Below are 18,907 nucleotides of genomic sequence, written 5' to 3' on the forward strand. Positions count from 1 at the left end.
CATTGCCTCCTGAGTGCCTGAGAGGTATTGGTCCTTCAGTATACCCTGGTTTTTGTCGTTGTGTTGCTAATTGTGATGGTGGTTTTTTGTTTGTTCTGTTTCATTTTTGTTTTTTTTTAAAGCAAAAGTTTGGAAAACCTCTGAAGAGACATTATTCAGTCCTAAAGTAGGAATATGAATATGGTTATATGCACTTTTTCTTCTCCAGATTTAAAAAAAAAAAAAATGTAATTCTTATGAATTATCTTAACTTGAATTAGTTTTCGTAAAAATACAAGAAATTAAAAAGAGAACAAAGACAGAACACATTGGGCACATTTGCCCCTTATATTGAGATAAGTCTCCACTCCGACTACCCAGAAGCTAAATCATCCCGCATTATCCTTTAGAAATCACACTCCTGCCTCTTTAAAGAACTGAAAACGAGAAGGGGGCGGGCCTCCGCAGTGACAAAGGTTCTCATTGGTCCGACTGGGAGGAAGTGAGCGGCGACGGCGTCTCTTCTGCTACCTTCTGGAGGCTGTGGGGTGAGAGGACGAGGCGGGGCTGGCCGTCTGGACACTACGGGGGCAGTTGCTTCACATCGCGGGAGTGGGAACGTGGGGTGCAAAACGGGCCCGCTTCATCGCGGTGGGTTCGGGCCCCTGGCGGCCTTCTCGCGGGGGTGCCACGCCCTAGCGGCCCTGCCGAGGTGGGCCTGGCGCCCCTTCGCACCGCCGAGACCGTGCCGTGTCCCAGGGGCTGGCAGGAAAGTGTTGCCAGGGCTCCGGCCGCCGCTCGCGCAGCTGGGCCGAGGTCCCTGTCTCAACCCCGGTTCTCTCTTTCCCCTGTTCTGCAGGCTCGCTTCCGGCGTCATGGCTCAAAGGGCCTTCCCGAATCCTTATGCCGATTATAACAAATCTCTGGCCGAAGGCTACTTTGATCCTGCTGGGAGGGTGAGTTTGGGATACACCTGCCTGAATCCCTACCTCCAACCCCCAGTGTTTGGAAAGGAGCTCAGTTTTGCCTGAAAGGGATGAGCCTCCCTTTTTGAAAAATATTTAGTTCGACGATAACTGTATAAAATATATTTTAAATATACAAAATACATGTTAAAATATACAATTTGAGCTTTAACATGTAGACTATAGGGAAATCATTTTTAGTTGATCATTGAAATAACCTCAGTCATTGATACTTTATAAAAATAGGCAGATGCAGTTTACCATGTAATTTTGCATTTTCGATCTTCTGATTTGCTTTTTGAAAGAGAGGTGAAAAATTCCGACGGTATTTCACACGTGCCTTCTTAATTGTTTTATGACTGTACACAAGTATAGGCAGGGTGATGATGAGAATAAACTGGAAAATGTGGTAAAGACATCTTTAAACCGAAAGTGCTAAGAGAAATTTGGGACATAGGCCTGAAATTATTTGTACCATTCCCACTTTCTGTAGGACATCCCCAGAGCTGAAAAAAACTAGTAAATTAAATTGGTTTGCGCCTCGCAAACTACTGTGCAGAAAGAGAAGCTGTATGTGAGTTACCAGAGGCCTGTGTTTTCTCAGGTTTCTTTGAGGGAGTGTAATTGTTACGAGAGAATACAGTTCTTTTTAAGAATACCTAGTTGAGAAATCCTAAGAGTGAGTGTGACCTCTTTAAATGCACACGCATTATTTAAAATTTTATCAGATTATTTCTTCTAAACTCTAAAGTCACATGCAAAGCATTTCACATGGGCTATCATGGCCGTAGATTTTTCGCATTTTCAAGTGAACTTGGCAGATGGCCGTGTGAACCTGTGTTCTGCGTAGCTCTGCAGATCCTGAAGCTGAACTATTGTCTTGTCTTGTTGGAGGAAGACATGCTGTTTCATGGTAACTTGGCAAAGAGAACACTTGAGGATGTATCCTAATGACAGGCGCCTTCAGGAAAATGTAGCTCACTATTTAGGCTATTTATAAATTAAATACTTTTCACAAAATTAACTCTATATCCAAAGGAGAAAAAGAAAGATATTCTTCCATTTAAACTCCAACCCCAAAAGAACAGTAATTTATTGCCTAACACGTGGTTTTTGAACAGATCCCTGAAAGAACCTAACATACAAGTTCTAAAATTGTTTAACATTAAACACCAAGGATGAGCCTCTGGAGATCTGTCCTTCATTTGTTAACACACACATTTTAATAAGGAATTGGTCTGTTTTTTTGGCATCTATCAAAAGGCGGGGGAAGGGGGGTTTTTAGTGACTCTTCAAATATCGCTAGAGTTTGAACAATTATGTGGTCTGCCACAAGCAATCAATATTCCCGGGCAGGTCACCTTTATTAAGCGCAGTAATGTGCCAAATAGAAAGTAACTTCCCGTCCTGAAGCTGTCTCATTACTCTTGGTCTCTTAAAGCCAAGCAAGATGATAAATTATCCATTATCTGTGAACAAAAGATGACACGTTATGTAGATGCACTCTTCTATTTAGTTGAGATTTATAGATCTTTTATATTAATATTGAAGTGTATTTTCTTACTAAGTGTATTTTTAAGACTTGTTAAAATCTTAACCTCTTGGCAGAAATTGTTAAGTAGTAGGAATACGTCCTTCACACAATGCGGTTTCTTCTTCAGTGTGTGAAATAAGGGATCGTAGAGGTGCTGGAGGGGCTTCAGAATAAATAATCCAGAGGTGGTTGATAGTCTGATTTGCCTTATCAGAGATGCTCTTCAGAAGTAAAACTTAATGTCTTTTTTTTTTCTTAATCCTTACCTGAAGGTATGTTTATTGATTTGAGAGAGAGACAGACAGACTTGAGAAACATCCATTGGTTGCCTTCCATACACACCCCAGTCTGGATCGAACCTGCAATTTTGGTGTGTGGGACAACACTCCACCCAACTGAGCCACTTGGCCAGGGCATAAAACTTAATATATTATTATTATCAATAATAATTCTATACTGTTTTCTTACCTTTTTCAGTGTTAAGATACCCTTTTTAAAAGATGAGATTAGATGCTAACAGATAGTGGTTAGGTTTGTTTTTACAATCCTTATGTGGTGAAATAAAGTGTACCCTTGTAATGTTCCCCAACATTGTTTTGCAGTTTTATTGCTTTGTGAAGTCCAAGTCTGGGAATCACAGCAAACATCTTCTGATTTGTGGTTAATTTAATTAAATGATTTTTATTATAATAAAAACATATTGGTCCAGTTTAACATTGGCAGTCTATTTTAGTATTTTAAAAACTTTTATGTAAAACATTGACATTACAGCAAAAATACAGTGGACCCTTGAACAGTGCAAGGGGTTAGAGACGCTGACCTCTCAAGCAGTCAAAAATCCGGGTGTGACTACAGTCGGTCCCCGCGTACTCGATTCCCAGCCGCGGAGTTGACCCTTGAACAATGCAGGTTGGAGCTGCACAGTCAAGTGAAAAAACCCACATAAATGTGGGCCTGCACAGTTCCAACCTGCATTGTTCAAGGGTCAACTATACTTCCTTTCTTGAATATTAGTATTTTTACATTTTGTTACTTTGTTGTTACTGTTTAAGAATAAAATACAGTAAGTCCTAACTATGACTTTAAGCAAAACAACATATACCAAAACCAATTTTACCACAGGCTGATGTATATAAACAAGGGTTAAGGTCCTGTGGCGTATTTCTGGTGACAGAAACATCACCAAACTTCTCAGTAAAGACCCAAAACACGTCTGATATTAAACACTGAAATAAATGTCAGCTCTGCATACATTTAAGACAGATTCATAGAAACAAGCCCAATCGTCCCCGTCCAGCCCGCTTAATCCGGGGCAGGGCTGGCAGGAGCCTGCCCTGCCAGCGTGGGGTGCAGAGCTGCGGCCCACCCAGGACAGACGCCCTTCCTTCCCCCCCGCAATTGCAAGAAGCGTACGCACACTCAGTCGGTGACAATTTAGATACCGGTACCCCTCCCGCACGCATCTTTGGGATGTGGGAGGAAACTCGAGTTTCTGGAGAAAACCCTGGACATGGGGAGAACGTGCAGACTCCACACTGACAGTGGACCCGGCTGGAATCCATTTTTTTCCTCATCACTATCATGAAACAACATTTAACAATGAGGTTATTTGAGGAATTGCTGTAATTGTCCATTTCTCCCAGGCAGAAAAATGTGGCCTACGTGGAAATAAAGTACTCTTCTCTTCTTGATAGGCCCTATCTAAGCAGTCAAGTGGCCCACGTATTTTGATGTTTGTGTTCCTCTTCATGTCTGCAGCTGACCCCCGAGTTCTCACAACGCTTGAACAATAAGATTCGAGAGCTTCTGCAGCAAATGGAGAGAGGCCTGAAGTCAGCAGACCCTCGGGACGGCACGGCCTACACTGGCTGGGCAGGTATGAAGTGCTGGCCGGGAGCTGGCCTCCGCCCTGCAGACGGTTGCCACGCATTGCCCTTCTAGAGCAGGCTGACGCAGTACCTACACACGCTTCCTGCGTCTGTGTGTGAGTAATTGCTGTGCCCTCAGCCTAGCCTGGGCATCGCCTGGGTTTTTCACGGTGCTCTGAACTTAGGGCCGCGGAGGCATGTTCATGGAAGTTATGCCTGACGCAAATTTAGATGGCTGCTTCCGAGGAGCAAAACTGATGTTCAGCAATATGTAGTAAATTTGGAGGTTAAACTTGAGTGAGAAGAGCTCCATGATAGAATGTGCGAAATAGAGGTAAGGAGATTTATCCATAGGAAATGAAACGTCCAAAATCATTGTTTTTTATAAAAATACCACATAACAGGGAACCATACAGAACACGGTGAAGTATAGATTCTGTGAACTAATCTTTTCATATAGTCATTGCTGGTTGATTTGCTTCCATTGTTTTGGACATCATTAAGCAATTGGAGAAAATCTGGGTAGTACATAGGTGTCAAAAAGGTAAGACAGAAACCGAAGCAGGAAAGTTGAAGAACTGCACTTAGTTTACTAATGTGGAGAAACAGAAAGAAACTTTATAATCTTGAAGAAAGCACAGATTAGAGACCCAGTGCTTCCCGGTCACTCTGAAAACTAGACAAGTAGGAACAGGTTTTTCAGTTTAGGAATTTGAATTTGATTTTAAAGCAATGGTGCTTGTCCTAAAAATGCAGTTCCTGAGCCTCCCAGCAGGGATTCTGGTTCAGGAGGTTGTGAATGAGTCATCTTTGCCCTGGACTTTGAGAGCAGGAATTGCCAACATCAGTCTCTTAGCAACCCTTCTTCTAGTAACAAAAGTGATTCTGCCTCTCCTTATGGGGATGGGAAGGCAGTTAAAATGGGAAGAGAGTAAAGATTATAATCTCTCAGGGACATGTAAAGTCAGTATTTTATAAAATAAGAGGAATGGGTGGGCCCCTTCTCTTATAGTTTATTTAGTTTTATGATTTTTGTGGATTTTAGAAGCTTAACGCAAGAAATGTTAGGATGAGACTTAAATGAATGTATTTTGCTTCAGAATGGAAGTTATAACAACAATGGTCATTTATTGAGTATCTTCTGTGTTCCTGGTATGCTGTAATTGGTAGATTAATCACATTAATAAGCGTTACTATTTATTTAAAATTAGGAGGATTTGAATAAAATGGGACAAATACAATGCATGGTAATCTTTAGCTTTCCTCTTGATTTTGACTTTGTAATGAGGCACAGACATATAGATCTTTTCTTAATATATTTGGAGTTTCTATTATTTTGTTATTCTTAACCAAAAAAAGAGAGAAAGACAGACAGACAGACACTGAAGCAGGTGTCTAGGTGTAATTCTACCTGATTACAGAAAGAAGGACTTAAACCTCTAACTTACCTGCTTTCATGTTACCTGTTACTGCATATCTATAAGGGGGCCTTGCTTTAGGGGGAAAAGAAGTGGGGACTGATCTCAAGTTTGAATTAGGAGTTTGACAGTGTTAAGAAAAGCCATCGGTGAGACCCTGCAATTGCCAGGGCTAGTTGACAAATGAGAAGTAAGATTTTTCTTGGACATAGAAATTCTCCTCCAAAATGAATTGAAAGTTTATTTAACTTTTTTGGCAACCTGAGGTTTCTGGCATCATCTCCTTTGACTTGTCAATATCCTCCAAATTTTTACCCTTAAGCTCCTGTGATACTCACTGCCGGCGCCTGGAAGTGGCTTCCATGGCAAGTGTCTGAAGCACATTGGTATAATGAGCAGTTTGGGATTTCTGCAGTTGCTGGCTGTTTTATGATGTAGCATAACATCTAGATAAATTTGCTAACAGTTTTTGATGCAAGGTTCCCTCTGTCTCCTAATCAAGCGCTGTTCAGAAGCCATTATTCTAACATAAAGTGGACTGTCTCTTCCAGTGTTCTGAGAAGTAAAATGTTTTCCTGTGCTGGTGTTCAGACCATCTGAATGGCCTGAAACTGACACACATGAGAATCGGAAGCTGATTTGACCATGGAAGGTCACAATGTTAATACCTCCTATTATTTTATATCTTACCAAGTATTTCTATTCAAAATGGCAATTTTAATGCCAAAAAATACATTCACAAATAACACGGTAAAAATACTTGGTGTGTGTCCAAGCTGTATTTATATCATGTGTAGACTTGTGTTTCTTTGTATATGCCCTATGTTATCTTCCAGAAATTGATACTTTTTATAAAACAGGGATTATACTTCATTAACTTTGTTCAGCACCAAATTTAGGGTCATATTCTGATAAAGACTAATTTACTTTTGCTCTTGTTGCTAACTTGCCCAAAATTGTTGCTTTGGAAAACAGTAATTCATTGTAGAAACCTCTGAAACTTTATTTCCTTCTTCAGTGTTGGTATTTACTGAGCATTTGTTGTCAGTTTACAATGAAAGCTTTTGCAAGTTATAGTATTCATTACATAGTTTGTATGAGAAATCTTCATGATTATTACATTAGTTAAAACTTTAGATTACCATCCTAGTATTAAGTTTCATTCCCCTGTACAAACATGATCAGTACTTACATCTGATTCAGATAAGATTTAGATTTGGAGTAGGATTAGGTTCAGCTGCATATACTCAGAAGAATCAAAATTGCAGTGCCCTAAATAAAATGGAGACTTATTTTATTTTTCTCTCACGTAAAAGAAGGCCAGAGACAGGCATTCCAGAGGTAATAATAGCAGCCTCGGACGTCATTAGAAACCTAGTCTCCTTTGTTTCTGCTCCATAACCCCTCAACCACTGGCCAGATACCTGGCGACCGTCCAACCATTACCCCAGCTTTTCCAGCACCAGGAAGGCAAAAGAAGCAATAAAGAGACATTTCTTCCCTTAAAAAAGACTTCCTGGAAGTACCACTTAACATTTCAGTTCTACTTACTTTGAATTGGCTGGACCATATTCAATAGTCATTCCTGTTAGCAAGGAATGATGGTAAATGTAACCTGTTAGCTGGGGTTCTGTTAGGAAGGAAAGACGAGAGTGGGTTTGGGGATCAGACCTAGCAACCTCTGCTATACGTCCTATATAACAAGAAAAATCCTTATTTTCATTCCTATGTTTGCACAAGGATTTGGGCGATGACCCTCAATTTTTTCATCTTCAAAAGGATTTCTTCTCTCCACATTTTGGGAATTTTTATCTATAAAATACTTTGAAATTTGCTAAGCAACATTTTGCCTGCTCTTTCTAGGGAGAGTCAATTTGGATTTTGATCCAAAACACCTTTATCCATTTTCAGTTTTCTCCATTTCAATAATAGCCTTTTCATAAAGCCACCTATAGAAGGGAGGCACTATAGGAATGCCAAATCATAAACAGTTTTTCTTAAGCCAAGTGTAACAAATCTAGAAAGAGACTACAGCTGATTCTAAACTTAATTGTGTGAAATGTTCTTGTTTTCTCTGCTTGCTTAGACAGTTACCTGCCTTCCCTTTCTACTTCCTCTCAAACTCTCATTTGCATTCACAGGGTTATAAAGTCCTTAATTTGTGGGTGCCACATATTAGTCCAGGTGCGTATCCCATATGCGTATCTGTTTTTGCTTCATGATTCCAAAGGCAGATACAAAACTAGGCTGTCCTACTTTATAATGTTCATTCATGCTATGCCTAGGTTTGTCTGAGTTGCTCACTGGATCCTGAAAAGGAAATGCTTTCAATGCTATATGTGTACTCACTACTGAAAAACTGGACTCCTATCATTTTTCCCATTTTCTGTCTTTTCAGCAAAATTTCAGGATAATAAAGACAGAGTACTTACTAGAATTTCTGCTAGCGCACCTCTGTATTTTATGCACTTCAGAAAACACTATGTACATAATGCTTTATTGGTAAGGGTGCTATGTACTGGTTTAAACAGAAATTTCAAGGAAGCAAACATTGCTTTAGGAAGTATTTTACATTCACTTTATAAACTATTTGCAACTGAAGTAGCTTGCCTGCATTTCTTTGAGAGCCCTCCGAAAAAAGTCTATAGATGGGCCCAGGCTGGCCCATCCCACAGCCTCCTCCACAAGGTGTGAGCTCAGCAGGGCAGGGCCACTTAGAGGGTGGGGTCTGTGGGTCTCCTCTTAGAGGACAGGGGAGTAGGGGTATGAAAAACTGCCCCGCCCAGAGCCGCACACCTGTGTCGCCCGCGTCTCTGACAGTTCCTGGGTTCGTCTGAATGCCCCTAAGCTCCCCAAGACGGAGCGCATCGGGGGCCAAAGCTGGATGTAGCGAGCAGGTTTCCTCTGGGGGCACGAGGTTGGCAGGCGGAGCCCCTGGGTGTGGGAAGGCTGAGGTCAGTCAGTGCACTCCCCCAGGCTGGCGCTGTGGGGACAGGAGAGCCAGGGACAGTGGCCTCTGGGCAGTGTGGGATCCAGACTCAGTACAGGGACCTTGGCAGCTGACCCTTCCCTTTTCTCCTTGGGGCCATGCAACCCAGTTCCCTGTGTGACTCCAGTTTTCTCTGAGTCACCTTCCCTCCACCAGAGCCCCAGGCGAGTGGCTGAAGACGAGACTTTGTGTGCAGGCTCTTTAAGAGGGCATTGCTTGCAGCTGGTTTTCACAATCAGGTGTTACATGGGCTGTTCTTCCTGGCTCTGGTGCTCCGGGTTGGAGACCCCTCACTCCCCAGTGGGGACCTTTGTTGTCGAGATATCCCTCTGGATTCCCAAAGGCCACACGTCAGCCATTTGCGCCTCTCCACACTTTCAGCCGGCCTCTCTGTGGCTGCTTCGGTAGATCCTTGGTTGTGAGACTTCTGTTCAGCTAGTCTTTGGTTGGTTTTTCAGGATGATTGATCTGTAATTTAGTTGTAATTCCCACCTGACACTGGGAGGAGGCGAGTGTGGCTTCCCCCTATTCTGCAGCCATCTTACATCCCACCGTAGGCTTTTAATAGGAGTCAGGTTTCATTTTCACTGAGGCTGCATATTTACACCTGTAGGTTGACATAGTGCAGTTATAGAATCTGTATTCCTGACTTTTACCTTTTTTTATTCTCAACAGAGAGGTAAAATGCCTTGACCCTAGGAAAGAAAGGAGGGAAGATTTTTTAAAAACCTCAAAACCGTCTCATATTTGCAAATGACACAGTTATTACCTAAATCCCTCTAGTCTGTCTCATGCTTATCCAGGCATGAAATGTTGTGAATAATCAATTTTTCAGGCAGTAATTCAGAGTTAACAAATGAATACTATACATTAATTCACAAAACAAGAATTCAGTACTTTAATTATAAAATACAATGAGTAAACTTGGGTTCCCAAGGGAATGGGGACCATCAGTATGCAGTTTTGTGATCATTTGACTGTTGAACAGCAAGAGTAAAAATTAAAACACAATTCTTGTTAATAAAATGTTACTAGGATTAACATTTGAATGACAGAAGCCAGAGTGTATGTGCATGTATGCCAATAACTAGCTACATGCCAGGCACCAGTCTAAGAGCTTTGCATTAATTAACTAATCTAAGTCTCAGAGGAGCTCCATGGCATGGATATTATTCGTACTCCCATTTCACAGAAGAGAAAAGTGACGCAAAGAGAGGCTGAGTACCTTAGAAAGCTAGTAGGTGACAAAGTTAAGGTTCAACTGTGCCGGCCTGGCTTTAGAGCACAGCTCTTTACAGATACATACATATATATGTATGTTTACAGATATATATCTGTATCTTTTTACATAGAGATATATATGTGGGGGTGGGAAGGGGGAATGAGAATGGAACTGAATGTGTGTATGTCCACTTCTACATTTGCGTTTACACCATACATTTTATAAATGAAGATCTACATGTAAGTTCCCAGAGTAATTTCAGCAATCACAACATGATGATACTCTTATGTACATACTTTTTAGAAAAGGCTAATGACTAGTCAGTTTAAAAAAAAAAATAAGCCCTGATAAAAGACAAAAGGAATTTGGGAAAAAAGAGGGGAATGGCTTGTTAGATAGGCAAGAATACTTACTATTTAAAAGTCTACTGGAAAAACTTAGTTGGGATTGGACATAAAGTAAAGATTTTCGGGTATTTGCAGCTAGAAAAATGAAATCTCCAGCGTTGTCCCATAGGTGTTTTCCCCCAATCCTGAATTAACATACTAGCTTGGTTTCGGGATAGAAAGTTAACTGGGCCAAAACAAAAGCTTCTCCTCACAATTGCTTGTATTTGAAAAAGCTTATTGAGGATCTTCTTGTGTGAACTATTACCCAGGTCTGAAATCAGTCAGTAGTTCCTGCAGCTGTTAATAAGTGATATTTGAAATACACAGCTTCAGTTCTTTTTACTGAAATCCTTCTTTATAAAATGAGTGCATTGAAGTGTAACGCATCATGATACTGGTACCTGACACAGGCCAGCGATAAGCACTGAGTTCTTTGTTTTTAGCCTTAGTCCTTTTCCGGTAGACTCGGAAGAGTTCTTTTCAGTACGTGCTCCTCGTTTGGGAAGCCGGGGGAGCATTTAGGCTCTCTAGGTGGCCCACCCAGAGCTGTTCCATACATCTGTGCACACAGCAGCAGGCAGCGCAGAAAAAGAGCAGGCAAGGAAGGACCTGAAGGTCACACTTGATGGCCAGTTAGTGCCTTATAAAATGGAAAGCTTAAAACACTGGCAAGGAATTGTTATTATAAAGGATTAAATGAGCAGATGAAGTATTCTTGTGTTAGAAGTAAGCCTTGAGTAGGAGAGATTGCCTCCCTCGCAGATAACGTGGTAGAAAGGTTAAGTAAACCCAAGGGATGGCTGATCTGACTAGTGTCTTTAAGAGAGAATGAGGGAAAGTGTTAGCCCTCATTTAATTTCATTTTTCCCACTCTTAACTGTGATGATTCCTAAGGGAAATGATGATTAACTCACACTTTGAGGGGAAGAAAATATACACAGGACTCTAGAGGCTTTAGCTCTGAAAGACATGACCCAATCTTCTCTAACCAACTGGCAACGTTAATGAGGCTAAGATCAGCATATAGCTCCTCTTTTCAAGTATTAAATAACATTTTAAATTATAGGATATGCAGCATAATCCCTAGAGTAATATTAACTTGCGCTCTAAATGTAAGTCATTAAAGTGTTTCAGGATGCTGTTCCTCTGATCTGCCAAATATATAGCCTTTGAGCTACAGCGTGAGCATGTGTATCTTGGTTTCTGCTGATTCCTGACTGATTTGAAAGGAATCACTCCGGCCAGGTGTCTTTTCCTTGCAGTATGATCTCCTTATTAAGTAACTCTTCATCAGAGCCAGCATTTCTGTATCTAAAGTGAGCCCCGAACAAGTGTCTTTCACCTTCATGAGAAGCACCTATGCCTCCAGCAAGAGCTGGTAGGACAAGCAGAAGGAATCCAGGATTGGATCTACACTGGGTTTATTAGAGGCTTTCACAGTGACCACTAGATAGATAAGTGCACCATGAGTGTCAGCTGCTTTCTTTCTGCCTGTGCTTTATATGATGCTGATGTCATTGTATGATAAGTAACCTTAGATTGTTAAGACACAGGATGAAACAATTACAAGGTTTAGATGCCATCAGTGTGCTTGGGTGAGGCACAGAGAGCAGGGTGAGTTGTTATAGATAGATTAGAATAAATAGCAGGAAGGAAAGAAAGAAGACATATCTAAGCAATTCGGTTTTTATAGACAACACCCAAGAGACAGGGGCTGTGTCTTGTCATTTTCATTCCAGTAACTTCAACATTTAATGCAATGCTTGCTCCATAGTTGGTGCTTAATAAATATATGTTGAATGGATTCATAGATGGATAGATGATGGATGGATGGATGGATGGATGGATGGTTGGATGGATGATGGAGAGTGTTCTGCCATCACTATTCTAGCTACCACCTATGCAAACTAAAAACAGTACCTTAAAACTAGGTGGAATGGGGAAAGGGTGAGAATTCAACTTGTTCTTTATGTTATCAGTTAATCACATCCCTTACCCTTCAACCTCTGATCTAATTGAGAAATGAATTCAGAAACTAGATAAGGGCATATTATTTAGATTGGACATTAAGTGGGCTTCTTCCTGGTCCGCTGATATGAATCTACCTCCCCAAACTCAGAGTATCTGGACAGCCCAAGGTATGCATTGGCCCATAAGAAATAGGAGAGAGGAGAAGGCAGAGAGCCTGAGGGCAGAGAAGACTTCCAGAAGTTCAAGAGTGAGGCCAGATAGCACACTTTGCCAACCTCCCCATCGGAGGAGCCAGTGAGAGAGGAGAAAGGCAGGGAATGGGAAGGGGAAGAGTATATTTCCCTCTGAATTTTCTGTCCCTTTAGATCAGGCATCAGAGATGAGACAAAGTGACTCATTCAGCACATTGAGACTCACATTGGGCATTTGGGGTTGGGTATCTGTTGAGTAGTTACTATGAGCTGAGGACTGTTGTTACGAATAGCATGATCCACAGTAACTGGAGTAGCTCCTATTTCCACTTTACAGATGAACATGCTTGGGCACAGAAAGGTTTAGAAAATGGGTTAAGATCACACAGCTATTAAATGGCAGAGCCAGGCTTTAGTCCCAGACAGTGATTCCTGAGCTCGTGCTCTTACGGCCCCTGTGCTGAAGAACTTCTCATTCTCGTGGCAGCCTGAATAAAAGACCGGGAGCGCTGCCCAGCGGCCAGCAGCAGGCTGCGGGGCCCGGAGGGAAGGAGGAGGAGGGCATGATGCCGTCTTCTTCTTCTTTTTTTTTTTAATCTCTCCTCCTGTGGGACAGTCAACTCTGGAAAAACATCCAGGAGAAAAGAAGACACATCTTCAGGGCGCTTATATGCCCTCTTCCACTCCTTTGTTTGGAGCAATATTATCAAATTAAGGCCGTGGAGTCCCAGCTAGTTTGCTCCGAGGTGACCTTTTTAAAAGTGCTAGAGTATTTGGAAAGCCAGCAGCTCACAATGCCCGGCTTTAGTAATATAGCTGAGGGGATATACTCGTCAGTGCAGTGTTTACACGCAGGCTTTGTGGGGAACACTGTGCACCAGAACCACAGCGACTGGGCGTGAGAATCCTGCCCTTAGGGCAACTGTAATTCCGTTGAAGAAATGGAAATGCACACACTCAAACAGTCACAAAATCGAGACACAGTTATAAAATAATGCATTAGAAAGTACTAGCCTGATACATAAAGACAGATGACTGTATTGGTTGGGGTTAATCAGAGGAAACTTCACTTACATCTTCGTAAATCTGAAAGGAAAAGCATAGAAATTAAGGAACATTTAAAGTGTTAGCTAGCGAAAAGTTTATTTGAAACTTTTACCAACCCATCGCCCTCCTTAGGGAGATCATGTCTTCATATCACTCAAACTACTGTGACCCATTCTTGGGTGTCAGCTGAGTACCACTAGTGGCTCCAACAGTATCATAGTCTGAACATGAATTTTCCTACCTGGATCCATGAAGAGAGTCCTTAAAAGCCCCTGACCTGTAAGGAAACACCTTATAGAGTTGAAGTACCGTGGCAAAGATTTGTACATCCGTGTGGACTGATGGTAAATAAAAGAATAATGTTAAGGAGTATTCTCTGAAATGCATATTGTGGAGAAGTGTTTTGAGAGGTTCATACATCTGTGGTTATCATCTCCATATATATTTGAGACACAGCAGGTCTTGATTGATCAAGATGAATAGGACTAATGATTCCTCAGAAATTCAAAAGCTTAGTATTAATTACTGCTCAACAGCTGGCTATATTTATAGCATTACTGGGGCAAGTAGCTGAGTAAGGAAATTGCAAATTTAGAAGTGCCCCCAAGCAGTTTGCCCTCCCTTTCCAGAGTAGTAGCTACAGAAGGAAATAGAATAGAAAACCTAGTGCCATACAGAAAGCCAGAATGGATTTCTGTTACAGCAAAACTTTATTTGGTCTTCACTGTGTGTGTGTGTGTGTGTGTGTGTGTGTGTAATTTTTTTTTAAATTTCAAGTAGTTGTCAACATTTCCAAAAGAGATTTCTAGGATGAACTGTGAGGCAGGGCCAGACTTCCTGAATGTCTTAAACAAAATATTACATCTACTCATGTGTTCAGAGCAGCTCAGTCCCTAGAATTTTCTGTGGTGATGCAAATGTTACTCTGCTGTTCATTACAGCAGCCACTAGTCACTTGTGGCTATCAGGCATTTAAAATGTGGCTAGTGTGACTGAGAAACAGAATTTTAAATGTTTCCTTTTAATTAAGTATTGGACACCACAGTTCTGAGGAACCAAACAAGCTCCAGGAACTGTGAGATCAAGATAATAAATATCTGGGGTTTTTGTGGCCTCTCAGACCTCAGGAACGTGGTGAGCATAGTCCTTTGTTTTGTTTTATTGTTTTCAATCAAATGCAACTCCCTCCTGCATTGGATTAATGAGTCTTCTACTCCAGCTGTTTCTGAAATTAACCACTTTGGTTAACACATTTCCCACACATTTGGAAGACATTTGTCCAATCTTTCATTCCTGAACTACAGACTCCTATATCCACCTGCTTACTTGACCTCCCTACATGGATATCCAGTGAACATCTCAAACCTGCCATGTCCCAAGCTTGGCTCCTCTCTGCCTCCTCTCTACCAGGCCCCATGGTAGACACATGTACAGCTCACCTGTAACTGGTGTCCCTCTCCTTCTGTGCTCATGGGAGGATTAGACCCACCGCCTCCCCCGACCCCACCAGCCAGCTGCAGTGTAGTTAGGGGAAGCTACTTGCTCTGGACGAGGAACTGCAGGTGCAAGTAGCATATGTCACTTCCAAGCCACAGCATGTACTTGCTGGTATGATACCCTGCAACACTCTTCATGCGGTACATGTCTAGGATCCATTTCCTGGATAAATGGATAGACTTTCCTAATAAAGTTCTGCATGTTCTGTCTCATCTTGGAAGACCTAAACTAACACATATGGCCAAATTTATCCTTTAAAAATGTTCTTAAAAGCATTTGTGGAATACTGCTCCTCTGTGTAAACTGACAGTAGATTGGCATGAAATCTGAATTTCTTTGTCTGCTTTTTCATCATTCGAATCCCCAGGGAGCCCAGCCTTATTAACCAGGTCACCCCCTAGGCTCCTTGTCCACGCAGAGTTGCTCAGATAGTTCCACTTCCTGACAGTACTCTCTGCACCTGCTCCATCCAGTCTTTTCACACCTGAAGCCCCTTTCTGCCTGCACCCCGCCCTCGCCTCCTCCGCCTCGATGCCGGGGACGCTCCGCCCTACTCTTCTAGGAAAAGAAAGGAAATAATTCTACAGGAAATAATACAGTAAAAAACAATAAGAAGAGGAAGGAAGAATGTAAAATAGAGTAAGAGAAGGGAAGAAAAATATGAGATTTGAAATAAACTAAAATATTAAAAACTAGTGAACTAATAGGCACAAACTTGAAGGAAAGAAATGAATGTTAAAAAGCTCTACAGGAAAGGAAATAATTCAACATCTTCTTCTTCACAGTCTCTCCACCCCGTCAGCTTCCAGGGCACGGATGACTGAAAGGGTAGTGTGCCATTTTGAAAAATTACTCACTTCACATATTTGATTCTAAAAGGCACTTTATTGATTAGTTGTTGCTGATGTTGCTTAAATTTATCGAGATTTGCAGAGAGGCAGGCTCCCTATCACAACTTTTCTGTAGTTTTTTGGAAAATGAAGTAAGACTATTCAGAATAGGAATGATCACTTGTTCCTGAAGGAAGTTATTTAGTAACAGAATTAGGGTATTATTTCAAATATTCTTCACCTCTGATGCCTTCAGGATTAACAGGACAATAATGGATTCGATTTTGCTTTATTCATTTCTCAGCATCTCCCTCTTCATATCGATTTTCTCTTTTAAAATATGTCAATATATTCAAGATATATATGAGCAAATCTAACAAGATAGAAAAATAGTTTTCATAGCTGAATGACAGTAGATATGGAGCAAACCAGCTAAGAAATACAAGGCTATTTAACTTAAATTTTACATTAATGAAAATGTTAGAATTCATCTAGATTCAAAAGGGAGGAGAGGGACTTTCATTTTTTTAAATAAAATAATTCTAAAATCTATAACAATTTGTAGCATATTTTTACAGTTAAATGCATTCAAAATTTAAATGTCATTTCTGGTCTAGAAAAAAGGTGAAGTGGTAAAAAAAAGAAACAAATCTCCATTATTCTACCTTTTGCTTAGCAAATAGAAGAAAATTCAAATTTAAGCCCAAGCATACTCTTAATTAACCGTGATGAAAAGAAAAAGAAAATATTAAAAAGATTAAAGTCCATACATTATCCTATGTTGAGCCTCATGACCAGTTTTGATGGTGGTTACTGTAGAAGCCAGTAAAAGTTGTTTTTCATTGTACTAAATGTCCTTTAGAGAACAGGAGTCATATTTGGGGCTGAGTTTATGAATGGATACAGCTGCAGTCTTCCCTCCCGAGCCTGGCCCTCCCCTAGCGGGGTCTGGCATCACGGTATCCGGCACTGTTGCCCATCTGGAGTCATCTTGACATCTCCCTCTGTCATGCCCCAGCAGGTCCCGCTGACCTCACCTTCCAGACAGACATCTTCCACAGCTTCACTTCATCACTATTGCAGCGACCCTGTCTCTCGCCTGTAGCCCTGAAGCATCTTCCTAACTGATCCCCCTGCATCCACTGTTCCACATACTTTTCCCCAAACCTTATAGGGAACTTTTAAAAATACAGATCTAATTATGCTCTGCTAGTGCATCTCAAATAAAACCCCAAGTCCTGAACTGGCTTAGGGGACTCTCTATTGACCTACCTTCTGCCTAATTCTCCAGCTTCAAAAAGAGCTGTATTCTTTGGGATTAGGGTTACCAGCAGTGGGAATACATCGAAAATAAGTGGCTTTGACACAACAGAGTTTCTTTCTTTTGTAAATAGGCAGTCCAAGACAGCTTCACAGTCCTTCAGGATTTAAACTTACTTGATATTGAGGTTTTACTGTCCTTGCCACAGAGCTGCCACCTCATGGTCTAAGATGGCTGCTTCAGCCACACTGTTACATCTGCATTCCAGCAAAGGGGACAGAAATGGCAAGTCCCCTCCATGCGAGAACATTTTGTGAGGTTATCCCCCTTATTCCCACTCTGTCTTATTGGTCATAATCTAGTCACATGGCCCTACCCAGCTGCAAAGAAGACTGTTATGGGCAGCCCTGTGCCTAGCTGAAATCCAGTGCATTATTGTTAAGGGAAAAGGGAGATACATTCTGGGGGACCACTCAGCAGTCTCTATCACAAGAGTTAAATCCTTCCAGATTTTGAGTCAAAATGTCTGATACAGAAAAATGAAGAGATGGCACATAGCATATTATTAATTAGAAATATGGAGGCAGATCCTAGAGGAAATGGCTAAAATTATTGGGAGTGGTTGCCTCTGGGAGGCAGGAATGGAGTGCAGCAGGGGACCACATATGTACATTAAGCCTTACAGTACTATTTAATTTCTTCCAGAAAGAACATACTTACTCTAATAAAAATTACATTAGAAAATAGTTTTTTAAAACCCAGGCTGTGACCAGGGCTGTGAGTATATATAAAGACTGGACGAGTCTGCCTGCGGAGCCCTGGAGGTTGTGGTTTTGTTTCCCACCAGGTATCTGCCAGCTACCTCTCAGCCTTTGGTGACTGTGCAAAGGTGATGTTATACGTATGAATGTTGTCAGAGGCTCGAGGACCATACGAATCAGGTTCAAGACATTTAGCCACAGGCAGTTCCTCCGGTTTTTTCTATTATTAAATTAGGACACATGGGGTATAAAATATTGAAGAGGCATTAAATATCTTTGGCTTAGGCATCTTCCTGACCTAGACTTATTTATAATAAGCGTGTACAGGAGCGTTTTCTGACTGGCAGCAGCACCCCTCACATGAAACCCTTTCCGTCCTTGGATGCCTTGTGTCAGGAAGGTAGACGCTGTACATGGCCCCCATCGGGAGGTTGCTTAATCAAAACAAGCAGACGCCGAGGCCCAGAGTGAGAAGCGGGAGAGAAATAGAGCCTGAGGTTGTGCGATCCCAGAGGCTGGTAAGGTAATTCTTTATTGATCAAAAAGAAGAAAAAAAAAAAACCATTTTATTTAAATGAAATAACGTGAGACCTCCGAAACGATCACCTCTTTTTCATGAGAAATACATCAAGTCTTACAATTGCAAACTTTCCTGGGCTCTGTTTGTTAAATGTTGAGGCCAAGAGTTGTTGTTGATAATGAGAGACAAAGGTCAGCAAAGGAAAGCAATCACCGGGCTTGTATTTAATCACTTCTTATTTTCTCAGATCTCAGTCATGTCATTATCTGGCGTTGGTGCTTACATAACTTAATTAGGAGAGTTCAGGCAGTGATGGGAATAGGAGGGCGAAGTGAAAGGGTAACAATTTAAACAGATTGCCTGCAGATGCCTAGTATGGATGAGATGAAGCCTATTAAGAAACTAATCCTAAAAAAAGCTCTTGACATTGATCATTTGTGAAAAGGAGATTTTTTTTCCTTACCC

The 18,907-nt window shown here is 41.3% G+C and overlaps 1 protein-coding gene across 4 annotated transcripts in view; it reads left to right on the forward strand.

Annotated features, from left to right (window-relative positions):
- Positions 1-471: 471 nt before the first annotated feature.
- The window catches only part of LANCL1 (LanC like glutathione S-transferase 1), a 39,193-nt gene continuing 20,757 nt past the window's right edge, over positions 472-18,907 (forward strand). For 2 of the 4 annotated variants that reach the window (XM_054585693.1, XM_054585696.1), the window contains exons 1-3: positions 552-630; positions 839-935; positions 4,237-4,354. In XM_054585693.1, the coding sequence (XP_054441668.1) occupies positions 855-935; positions 4,237-4,354 (199 nt within the window). In that variant the 5' untranslated portion in view covers positions 552-630; positions 839-854. Of the gene's footprint in view, positions 528-550; positions 631-838; positions 936-4,236; positions 4,355-18,907 lie in introns of those variants that run through there. The other 2 variants (XM_054585694.1, XM_054585695.1) reach the window with 2 other exon arrangements.

Source organism: Pteronotus mesoamericanus, unplaced genomic scaffold, assembly GCF_021234165.1.
Source record: "Pteronotus mesoamericanus isolate MK-2021 breed Mesoamerican mustached bat unplaced genomic scaffold, CSHL_Meso_final contig_90, whole genome shotgun sequence".
Lineage (NCBI taxonomy): Eukaryota > Metazoa > Chordata > Mammalia > Chiroptera > Mormoopidae > Pteronotus > Pteronotus mesoamericanus.